At 39.5% G+C, this 12761-nt stretch overlaps 1 protein-coding gene and 1 long non-coding RNA gene across 2 annotated transcripts; both read right to left on the bottom strand.

Moving 5' to 3' along the window:
• Positions 1-7533, bottom strand: LOC146683704 (uncharacterized). Its single transcript, XR_014917511.1, has 2 exons — positions 6357-7533; positions 1-4467 (listed from the first exon to the last, which is right to left on the bottom strand). It is a non-coding gene; the product is annotated as an uncharacterized LOC146683704 (long non-coding RNA).
• A 388-nt stretch (positions 7534-7921) lies between these two features.
• LOC146683705 (zinc finger BED domain-containing protein 6-like) lies at positions 7922-12234 on the bottom strand. Its single transcript, XM_085445569.1, has 4 exons — positions 12149-12234; positions 10683-10745; positions 8874-9082; positions 7922-8840 (listed from the first exon to the last, which is right to left on the bottom strand). Exons 1-4 carry the CDS (start codon positions 12232-12234, stop codon positions 8146-8148), a joined length of 1053 nt encoding a protein of 350 aa, XP_085301695.1. The 3' UTR covers positions 7922-8145.
• Positions 12235-12761: the final 527 nt, after the last annotated feature.

Consider the following 12761-nt stretch of genomic DNA (forward strand, 5'->3'; position numbering starts at 1 on the left):
TGAAGTCAAACGATGATTTTAATGAATACACGCGTGGGAAGACAACTCTGTACGCAGACAGGAAGTAGTCTTCGACTTAATCAAAGCATGAACAGATATTTTATAGCATCAGGGTTTGTTTACTGACGCCCCTTCATGCGTCACTGGTACATTTTATACATAGATCAGATCAACATCATCATGACTTTTCACCCAGAAAATCATCTTCTATTTTCATGGCTAGCCCTTCCTGTCTACCTTTCAGTTCTTGTCTTGTTCCTCTTTCTTGCCGAGACAACAAGGAACGGTTCCTCTTTTACCGAGACAATTTTGCAGTTACAGCCAAACATAACTAACCTCTCCTCTAAATAAATCTAATTTAACGTGTGTGTGTGTGTGTGTGTGTTGACCTCACATGCTCTTTGTGTCACCTCTTCACCTACTGTCTGTGTCTCGTCCTCAAATGCTCTTTCTCAATTCACCTGTTGCACTTCTGACCTTTTACCAGACCAGAAGCTCACTGAAACTATGTGTATGTCTTCTACTAAATAAATGTTTTAACCAAGAACCTCTACTAAAACCTTAATATAAAATGACCTGATATAAGTGTTTTGTAAGCATGTATTGCAATTCCTTCTATGGCTCCAAGTCACTTGCACAATAGATTGTCCGAACATCGCGCCGAACAAAGCTTCCGACCCCCAATTAATTGACCGAGCTCCAACTCTTTAATAAGCACAGATATGCATTGTGTATAAAATAGTCATAACTGCTTAAGGCCTTCTTAAAGCTATCTGTTACATTGTTAAAGCCTCGTCTTAGCCTGCGGCTCAAAATAACTTCCTGCTTTCACTTCTGCATACAACTTCCTGTCAGCCTGCAACTCAGTCTTTCTGAAAGAGACACTGTTTAAACCTTTGAATGCAATATCCATGCTGCAGATTATATTATTAATGCAATGACAATTATTTAACAATAGCAGTAAAATAATTTCCCTCCTCGACACTCCCTCTTTTGACCTCTGGAACACCAGAGGTCACAATACATTGTGTCCTCACGCAGACCCTTCTCTGGTGGTCTCGAACCTCGAGATCTCCAGGATCCTCGCCCCTCCTGTGGTCGCCGAGATCTTCTGCAAAGGAAACAAAACACCTTTTCTTGCATCTCCCTAACTTATCCTATCTGGGACTCTTTAATCAAAAGCCTGATCCTAATTATCTTCTTAACTTATTGACTTGTATTTATGTATACTCTTCAACGTTACTCATCCCTTTAGAACTCTTTAAGCCCTGCTTTCACGTCCAGTTGCTCGCTCTATTTTTCCCTTATCTGATCATCAACATCCTGTGCACAAATTGTCACTACTACAAGTTCCTCCACTCTAAAAGAAAACAACCACTTTAATCAATTAAGTTTAAGCATATAAGCAATTACTCCTGTATACATTTCCTCATAGCTAAATGCTGCCTTGAAACAACTCCTATGTGTTAACTTCATTTTAACCTCACATTTCCTATGTTATAACCCATTTTGGTATAGCCTTTTTATTTCATTTTGCTCTTTAAATGTAACCATACCTTCTAATTCTAATTTATCAGACTTAACCAAAATATATGCTTTCCTTCCTCTTTGGTCCTTCTTTAAGTTCAGTTAAAAGCTAAATGAATTTAAGGCCTTTTGCCTGGAATCAATACTGTCATGTGTGTTCCTTAACTCTGTGTCTGTAAGCGTGTGCAATCCTTCATGAACTCATATTATCCTCACAGTAGATTGGCTAATCATAGCGCTAGCCAAAGGCTCGTGACCCTCCAGAGACAAATTTGAGCCACAACTCCTTTAAAAGCACAAAATGCAATATGTATAAAAATCATTTCTATTTATAAGCTCCCCCTTTATCCTAAAAATACCTCCTATGTAATATCTGTATGTGTAAGCCTACATTATAACCACTTCTTCTAAAGATCAAAAATCAAAGCTGTTCTACCCCTTCAACCCTCACTAATTTTCCCTCTAAGATTTATTCACAGCTTTGAAAAACCGGCATTGTATCTTCTAAACAGGATTCATGGTCCTGGGCCATGTTGGCCCAGCATTCTTAGTTCCTTGTATTTTCGCTCCTTATTTAGGCCAGGTTTTCTGAGGTGTCCTGTTGTGGTGTTCCCTAAGTGTTTTTTCCCTTTGTGACTCTTACCCCCTTGTGCCCCTCTGTGTATTTATGAGCTCTCGTCTCTCTTTGTGTTTATTCCATGTTTCCCCCAGCCTGTTATGTCTGTGTTCTCCCCGTGCTCTGGGTGTATTTAAGTTGTGTCTTCTGTTATGGTAGTTGCTGGTTTGTCTGTGTTGTTTCCCCTCGGTCTCCCTGCATCCTCGTTTCTGGTTTGTGTTATTAGCTTACCCAATTCAGGTTTCCGGTTTCTTATTTTTCCACCAGTGCTGTTTTGTGCCCACCGTTGTAAATAAATATTCACCTGCACCAGAGCTGCCGCCTTTTGGGTCCTTTTCTACAACTCCACACGGCTTGCCTCGCAAACCGTGACAAGTTCACTTTTAATCCTTTAACCTTAACTTAAAAATAACAGTTTCAGTTTTACCATATCCAAATGATCAAAAACCCAAAAGGTCCTAAAATGATCCTAAATTATTAAACAATTAAATTATTAAACCCTAAACCCCCCTTTATCTTGATACATTTCATGTGTCAAGATACTATACAAAACTTAAAAATGCTCAGTTTCCCCACTCATGATCCAACCTATGTCATAAAATAAACTTAAAACAGAACAGTTATCAGTCATGTGTTTCTTCAATTAATGATAACTGAGTTACATCAAAAAATATTTCCCCTTTAGCATTTGGCATTCTCCCAACAATATACTATAATCCCATAATCTAACCCCACCTAATAAAACAAAACAGAAATTTTCTCTGGTAAAAACAAATTGTTTGTCCACATTAATTCATCCTCACTCACATACAGTCTCACATTCACTCACATGCAGTCACACCTTTATTTGCTGATAGTGGAGCTTCCCGCACGATCAGATACTCCACCCTCAGCAAAATGAGCTCAGTCATTTTTATTTTCCATAGGGAAATATTTCTTTATGCTTTTGGACTGGATTGACTCGCATAAAATCCTTTTTACAGGGACTTACGACCTTGATCAGTCCCCACAGGTAGCTCTCCTCAGCCAATTGTAATCTGGAAAGCCCCCTTATATTTGCTCCTCCCGATAATTTTCAGCGCCGTTATTCACTGTTGCAGGCCTGCTTAAAACAGAAATGAAAAATAGAGCTGATTGTTAGCTCATAAAAACAAAACAAAATCACCTGACAGGTTTTCTTTAAGTGCACTGTTACAAAATAATGGGCCCAATTTTAGACATGTCCATGTTTCCTAAAACTCCCTCTATTTAAAACAAAAACACCAACAACAACCTACCTGACAGAATCAACCCATCACCACAACAACCTTAAACACACAAATCTTGCCACCACATAATTTCACCTCCTCAATACACCAAAAGTCTCATTAAAACCACTCAATTTGCACACAAAAATCACCCCCTTATACTCTTAAATTCAGCATAAGACCCCTTACGACATCATATAATCACTAAACTATAAATTCCCTACCCCAATCTACACTTCTCGTCTCTGCTATGCTTCCTCTTCCTGAAAGTCACAGTCACACACACACTCAGGAAGTTCTTTCGTCACCACACACTCCAGCTAATTTGCATACTGAATCATCTCTCAAGAAGCTGTAACAACAGAAACATATGTTTAAACATTCCCAACTCATTAAATCATTTTATTTCTTCCAACAGTGATCACTAGTGTTGATCAGTCAGTACGAGAGCACTCCTAAGTCACTCTTTTTAAAACTACTTTAATCCCTTTTTTGTTTTCATAACTCCCTTTGTCATATGGCTTCTTCTATTCCTCAATTACAAACTCAAATGTATTTTATTAAACATTCACACCATTGTATCATTCATACAAAATAGCAAGCTGTTCTTCATTGCCTATGTTTGTGTTCTTAGCCAGGTTTAATCAGTGTCTATGCATTAAACTCCATGAGCTTGTCTTGTCTTTATAAGTTTAATGCATTTTCTGTTTGTGTGTGTGAATTTGCATATGATGCTTTTACAGTGTGTCAGACTCCTTCATAATTTTGCCTTTAAACAGTCAATTTTCTCCTCCCCAAATTTACTAACCCAAATTCTGATTTCCTACCTTAAATAGCAGCATTCCTTGTCCTCAGCCAGAAGGTAGGGCTCCACTTGCCACTTTCCACCTCCACCCTAGCCCAGCGGCCTTACCCGTCAGGACCCGTCTTCTTACTGAAGCCGAGAGTAATCGTGACTGTGCCTGCCTTAGGTTGTCCCAGGGTTTCGAGGTGGGATCTTACCCGTCATGGGCTATCCAGCCTTCCATACTCGCCTGATACGGGGCCCAAGTGGGCAGGGGAGGGAACACACTGGCTCTGGGAATTAAAGGAATGTAAGCTGCTTCCTTCATTGCATCTTATATTAAACTATCTTACTTCTGACTCCTTCCTAGAATAATTTCTCATATGGCACTTTGTGTATGTGTGTTTTCTATTCATTAATGTAATTGTCAGTTATTTTCTCTCCCGGTCAGGGAACCACATTATTTTCTCTCTTCATTTTACCTTCTTTTGTTTGTTTGTGACGTTCTACTTTAGTTCTACTAAACCTTGATGTAAAAACAATACTCCCTTATTTCACGCACACACTCTGCCTTTTGCCTACGCACACACTTCTCTCTCAGACTTCCTCTGTTCACACATCACCTTATATGGGCATGCAAACTTCCTGTCACCCACACCATTTCCTGTTACACACACACCGCACGCAGCTGCTCAGAGCAGCTCAAGCTGCTTTGCTGTTTCTCCAGGCTAATCAAACTTATTTTGTATTTACAATCTACAAACCCTCTGTAATTCTACTAACTTTTGACCTAAAATGTAGCATCATTCACACAATGATTTCATAATCCTCTCACACACACCTTTTAAATAAACTAAACTCTTATAACATCACTCATGCCTCTCTCAAATTAAAAACACTTTCAAAGTTTAAAACGTCCTACTTTACATCACCCAAGAAATACCTCTCACACCTTTATTCATCATGTCAAAGCTTCTAGTCACCGCATTCACACTTAAACTGTGACTAGAGTTAAGGAATATAACTCAACACACTTTCCTAAGAGTATTTTAGACATGCTTGTCATAATCAAAAAGAGCAAGTAAAAAACAAACAAACAAAAAATTGAAACCTCCATTAATTCTCACCGCACACACAAGAAATTGAAAAAATAAAACCCACCAGCAACTAATGCTGGAGAAAAGTTACTACTGAAAGTGATGTGTTAGCCTTAAGTATATACAGTGCACTCAATATATTTATATATCTACATCCAAACTCAGTCAATTACTATACATCCACTACGGCAACTCAAAACTTTATTTATAGTCCTCTAATAAACATAAATGGCATTTGAAACACACACTCAACAATGTTTGCAGCAGTATTTGTAAAACCAACTGTGGCTTAAACAGTTCACTGCTTACTCATTTGCATTTTCACTCACACACACACCGTCTAAAAATAGCTCCAGCATTGCCTCAGACTCCTTTCACACAGAGATCTCTTATTACAAAGACGTCTTATATTTACAACTACTGTCAGATCTGTCAGCTTTAGCGCCTAACCAATTTTGACAAATTTCAGTTAGCGGTCTAACCGATAAAGTCCAACTTTTTTGTAATCAATTAACCAGTATCTGTCCAACAGTTTCTGGCCTCATCTCTAAAGTCCCTAATTCAATTTAAAAGTGTCCAACACCCAAGGTCCAACCTTTGCTGCCCAAAAAAGCGCAGATACCGTTCCAAACGGTAAGGAGACTAACTCCTAGTTTAATTCCAGGCTGCCCTGTACCCCACAGTTAAACCACACTGAACTATCCCTCTTCGCCGAGAGGTCAATGTCGCGCGTCCACGACAAGGAGGGAGCGTAACCTCCGGGCTCTGCGCTTCCTAGAACCCCCACGGTTCCGTTCTAAAATAATTTATAATACTTTGGAACAACAATAAAACACCCAACAAAGTGTAAGACTGAAGCAGGTCCAACCTTATAACCAAAAAATAACCAGATTCCCTAACATACTAAACGGTCCAACCGCATTCAATCATTACCAGCAGTCCAACTGCTTTAAATCCTCAGTACTGTCATGACATTCTCATCAAAATCAAAACAGACATCCACCAGTAACTTCAGTGAGTAGACTTAAATTTTATCATGTCCAATTTGGCACACTTTGGAAATAATTCAACAGGTAGTGCCTTACCTTTTGGATAAGCCGGCTTATGCCCACTCACTTAGACCACTGGAATTCATGTCTGCCCGTCAGACCACCTAAGACCCCGGATTTCTCCGTCCAAACCTCCAACTCTCCCTCCTCAATAACCGGACGAAGCCCCCAAATGTTAAGATTCAATATTGAGGAAGGGTACAAGAGGTGATCGAAGAATAACCACACCGATCCGGCCGGGTGAAGTCAAACGATGATTTTAATGAATACACGCGTGGGAAGACAACTCTGTACGCAGACAGGAAGTAGTCTTCGACTTAATCAAAGCATGAACAGATATTTTATAGCATCAGGGTTTGTTTACTGACGCCCCTTCATGCGTCACCGGTACATTTTATACATAGATCAGATCAACATCATCATGACTTTTCACCCAGAAAATCATCTTCTATTTTCATGGCTAGCCCTTCCTGTCTACCTTTCAGTTCTTGTCTTGTTCCTCTTTCTTGCCGAGACAACAAGGAACGGTTCCTCTTTTACCGAGACAATTTTGCAGTTACAGCCAAACATAACTAACCTCTCCTCTAAATAAATCTAATTTAACGTGTGTGTGTGTGTGTTGACCTCACATGCTCTTTGTGTCACCTCTTCACCTACTGTCTGTGTCTCGTCCTCAAATGCTCTTTCTCAATTCACCTGTTGCACTTCTGACCTTTTACCAGACCAGAAGCTCACTGAAACTATGTGTATGTCTTCTACTAAATAAATGTTTTAACCAAGAACCTCTACTAAAACCTTAATATAAAATGACCTGATATAAGTGTTTTGTAAGCATGTATTGCAATTCCTTCTATGGCTCCAAGTCACTTGCACAATAGATTGTCCGAACATCGCGCCGAACAAAGCTTCCGACCCCCAATTAATTGACCGAGCTCCAACTCTTTAATAAGCACAGATATGCATTGTGTATAAAATAGTCATAACTGCTTAAGGCCTTCTTAAAGCTATCTGTTACATTGTTAAAGCCTCGTCTTAGCCTGCGGCTCAAAATAACTTCCTGCTTTCACTTCTGCATACAACTTCCTGTCAGCCTGCAACTCAGTCTTTCTGAAAGAGACACTGTTTAAACCTTTGAATGCAATATCCATGCTGCAGATTATATTATTAATGCAATGACAATTATTTAACAATAGCAGTAAAATAATTTCCCTCCTCGACAGCCCTAAAGCGCTTTACACATTCAGTCATCCACCCATTCACACACAGGTGATGGCAGCTACATTGTAGCCACAGCCACCCTGGGGCGCACTGACAGAGGCGAGGCTGCCGGACACTGGCGCCACCGGGCCCTCTGACCACCACCAGTAGGCAATGGGTGAAGTGCCCAAAGACACAACGACCGAGACTGTCGGAGCCAGGGCTCGAACCGGCAACCTTCCGATTACAAGGCGAACTCCCAACTCTTGAGCCACGATCGCCCCAAAATAAGGTGGATGCGTCATTGAATTGATAAATCTCAATTAATTTTCATGACCTTAAGTGTTTTGTTTTTTTTTTTAAACCCAGGACATAATCAGGAGAAAATTTATAATTACATAGAAAATGCTTTATTATGAATATTTTTTAGAAAAACCTTTACAAAAAAGTGCACCCAAACCAGTAAACAAATTTAAACAAACAAGTACAGTTGAGAAACTATAATACAAAAAATAACAATTAAAATTCTGAACAACAAAAACAACAACTGGTGAAAATATAAATACTAAGTAAACAACTTAACAACCCCCAAAGCCTTCAGTTTGTCTGTGCAGAACAAAGGTTTTGGTTACAGGTTTTCGTTCAAGAACAGTATCATATTAACCTTTTTTCCCTTTAATGCATTTCTTCTGTTAATCACTAACTGCCCTGCTTTTGAAAAAATCCTCTCAGCTGGCACTGATGTTGCAACCACTGTCAGGTATTTTTTGGTAAGGTTGCTCAGAGAGGGGAATGTTTGAACATTGTTTTTCCACCAAAGTAGTGGATCCTGATCCCTCTCTCTGGTTCCTTCCTCAAATGGTCTCAGTGCATTGATGGAGAGATGAATGACAGACCATTCTTCCTCATTTAAACAAAGTGAGCTCTTCCCAAGGACACAGAGGACCTGTGGTAACTGCCTCTTTTTGCTCAAGCAATCTCTCCCACATGTAGAATGTGGAGTTCCACCTTGTCTCAACTGCTTGAATAAGTTTTTGTTCAGGGAACTTCTGCTGCTTCTTGTCTTGTCTGCAACTTTAGTGATGTGGTGAAAGAAAGCAACAATAGCACTGCTTTTCTGCTGAAGCTCAAGCAAGTCAGGCAGGGCTTTAATGGAGTCTTTCACCACCAAATTTAAAGTGTCTGCAAAACATGAGTAGTGTTTCCATCCTGCTTTGCGCACAGCAGCAACCATGTTAGCAGCACTATCTGTTAAAACAGCCAGAATCTTCTCCTTTATGGCCCATTCTTCTGTAATTCTAGTTAATTGTGCAAAAATATTGTCTGCAGTGTGTTATCCAGGCACACAGCATGTTTATAGCACGTATGCCACCATTTGCCAGTTTTCATCAATCATGTGGCATGAGACTGTTAAATATGCTTCTGTGGCTCTTGATGTCCACATCACAGTGGTGAGCACAACATTGCCCACACCATTCAGTGCCTTTCTAATCTTAGCACAACAGTCTTCATAAAAAGCTGGTAGTTTCCCCTCCGTTAAAGATTTTCTACCTGGAATTTTGTACCTGGGGTCAAGTGTCTAAACAAAATTCCCGAAGCCATCATCCTCCACTATGGAAAGAGGTTGTAGGTCTCTCACAATCATCTCTGTCAGTGTTGGGAAGACTACTTTTAAAATGTATTCCACTACAGATTAGAGATTACATGGCCCAAAATGTATTTTGTAACATATTCTGTTATGTCACTCAATGAGAGCAACGTATTCTGAATACTTTCTCTTTGACATGTCAATGGCTGTGAACAAAGAGGTTAACACGTGAGGAGCGGATCAAAATTGTGTTGATATCTGGTGAACGCAGTAACCGGGTCATTGCAGCAGATTTCAATGCAAGACACCTTACGAGACCACCCATCTCCCATGCTACAGTTAGCAAACTGCTTGCTAAGTTTCGTGAAACTGGTTCAGTGTTGGATTTGCCAAAATGTGGATGCAAGAAAACTGTCACTAATGAAGAAACATCAGTGGCTGTCCTAGCTTCATTCAGCAAGAGCCCACAGCGTAGCACTCGCTGCATGTCACTGGAGAGTGGCATTAGTCGAACATCCCTTCGGCGGATATTAGCTACTCACAAATGGCACCCTTACAAACTCCAGCTACTGGAGAGAGAGAAGTATGAAAGACACCTGTGTTGAACGTGCAATTGGCAAGTGCAAGAAAATAGTAAGTGCCTTTTCTTACAATGGGAAAAAGTCTTGACAACAGATGATTCAACGGGTGCTTGAACAGGAGAAGGACTAATCACAGGTCCTGAAAGCAGACAGAAAAACCAGGCACCTGGTACCAACTTGGCAGGGCACTGACATGACAGAATCTGTGTGATTGTTGTGTTTGTATTTGCACTACATATCGCAAGTTTGAAATTTGTTGTGCTATATTTAACAGAAAAGGAACCTGTTGTCATGGTCCGGGTGTGTGCCAGTGTGTCTCCCTCCGAGCCGGCGTCTCCACCCCGGGGAGGGGCCTCAGTGTTTTTGCTGATCGCTTACACCTGTGGGTAATTTAGCCGGGGACTCATAAGGCCAGCGTACTCAATCTCTCTTCGCCAGATTCTCTGCTAACGTCAGTCAGTGCAGGCCACCACCATCATTCCCTATGTATTTTGTGAATCACTTTGCCTCACTGTATGTTTGTCTTTTGTGCGCCTCTCTCTTAGCTACACCCAACTGTCAACCCCTGTCGAAGAGCACCTACTTGGATGCTGGACCATCTGGCAGTCCCACAGGCTATTACCCAAATTACCTACCTGCCTCTCTGCCTCCACGCCAGGAGTTTTTTGGATTTCACACCCGGACTACTCACCCCTCTACGTCATCTCCGACCTCCTTTGGCAAGTACGCAGTACGAAGGAGGATTCTGAACCAGCAACATATTCATATGTCTCCTTATCCGTATCTGAACATCTGCACTCTGTTACAGTGACCCCGACCTTTTCCTGGATCAAATGTGACTTGCTTTCCAGTCCAATCCCTGGAATAGCTGTCCTCTCTGACCCAGACCAGATCATTACTTAGTTTCAGTGGTGGAACGTCGTACTTGTCTACTCTCACCTTTTTGTTTATGAATATTTGTGGAAACATTAAACTTTATTCTTAAAATCTACTTACGAGCTGTTCGGCGTCCTGCGTTTGAGTCCTGTCACTCGTCCAAAACGGTCTCGGCCGTAACACCTGTTAAACGTGAAGGGTTTTCAATTCAAATATGTGCAGCTTTATGTGCAATATAAATAAGTAATCAGGACAGCAGGGAGAATTGTAATGTGTATTTATTTACATTTTGCACTTTATTTTAAACAATTTAGAATTTTGAGTTTTACTGATATTTTACTTGCATTTTATTCAGAAATGTTCGTGCATTTATCTTCATTTGTATTTGTTATTTAAGAATTTTGTGTTACATTGTTTGGAAAAAGTTGAAAAGTTTTGTCATTTAAATTTGTTTTAAGTTTTGCACAATAAATGTTCTTAAAACGGCATTCTGTACTTTTTTGAAGTGTGTTTATTCATCTGCAATATATCTGACATGTATATGTTGAGTCATTTTAAGATCATATACATGTATATGACACACAAGAAAAGAATATATCACGATACATATATTGTTACCACACATGCTTCAAATTATACCGCAATATGAATTTTAGATACGTTAAATTCCACAGTTGATTCATCAAAAACATTTCTTGGTGGTCTGTGTTAAATATCAACACTGCCACATGCTTTATCTGGTCATTGTGCCTTTTAGAAACTGAATATATTGAAAGGTAGCTTTTAACAAGTTTTACTGTTTGTTTATTGGGACTTTGTCTTTCTTGGAGTATATTAATATTTAATTAATTTTGTTTTAGTTTATTCTGGCCTCCTCTTTACAACTTTGTATGTTCTTGTAAAATTGCTGTCTCCATGTTTAGGATTATAATCCACTGTCTCTTGTGCCTTGCTGTTGGTCCTGCCTCCTTTGTCATAATTAGTTTCAGCTGTGACTTGTTACCTTATGTTTCCACTCTCCCTGATTATCTCCTGCATGTATTTAAAGCCTCCGTTTGTAATGCTTCTTTGTCTTGTCACACTGTGTACGCTGTCTGGTCGTGTTGCTTTACTTTATATCAGTTTAATGGCTAAGATTCTGTTCTTCCGTGTCCCCTGCTAAGTTTATGCTTTTTGCCTTCTTTTTGGCCTCTCTGCATCCTTGCATTTCGGTCCCAACTGCACTTCACATTGTATGATACATGAAAGAGACTGTGTGCATATGTGGCAAATAAGCACATAACTTAATTCAGACAGAGCATACAAAGAAAAAATTGCGATATTAAATAAAGGTTGCCGTAAATCATGAAATGTAGCTGAAACAAAAGAACTTCAACAAAACTCAAACAAGTAGTTTAAGTTTTTTTTTCTTATTTACAGATGGGCACGATATTCTTCTATATATCAAAGCAGAAGAATAGAAATTTGTATTTTATAATATAATCAAATACTACATTAAACCACCATCCTGATCTGGTATCCCTTAACAACAGCAGACAAATCTTTTGTGTCCTCCTTCTCCTCAAGTCACATAGTATTATACTCACTCTTGCATCTCATTCGCAAGCACTTTACTCAGATTTTCAACTTTGGCACATTTGCTGTAGTGATGACGATATTCCTGAACAGTCATGTTTCACAACCGACACCCTCGACTAGTTTAATGGTTCCATCAGTTTTTTAAAATAATTATTATTATTTATTTATTTTTGTAGTCTGGAAGATAAGTCATCACTGCGCCAGCTACATATTCGTGCCAGCCATGATTCTTTTAGATGTATTATCAGAACTGGACATGGAGATGGAGTGCATGAGTGAATTTTCACCAGTCAGAGATACAGATGTGGAGGACAATAAAGGTGTCTTGTTTGTTTGTTTTTTGCTACATATCTTGAGCTGTCTCAGTCCACCTTGGATGTCCATTTCATGATGTCCAATCAGGGAAGCAATCTGCTGAGAGTGACATAAATTGTGCTGTTGTAATCCACAAATCCAAATACTTAATGACATTTTAAGTGTGTTTAGGGAACATAACAAGTCTATACAATCCTAGGAGGAAAAATAATCTTTAACAAGCTAAAGTCTTACCTCATCTAGCACGCATGGAATGGGTTTTTTCTTTTAATGTTTAAAAGGTTGAGGGTATTTTTAACGGATACA

This window comes from Copadichromis virginalis, linkage group LG22 (assembly GCF_057382275.1).
Source record: "Copadichromis virginalis isolate Kocher_CV1m ecotype Utaka linkage group LG22, C_Virginalis_male_GT1.1, whole genome shotgun sequence".
In the NCBI taxonomy this organism is placed as follows: domain Eukaryota; kingdom Metazoa; phylum Chordata; class Actinopteri; order Cichliformes; family Cichlidae; genus Copadichromis; species Copadichromis virginalis.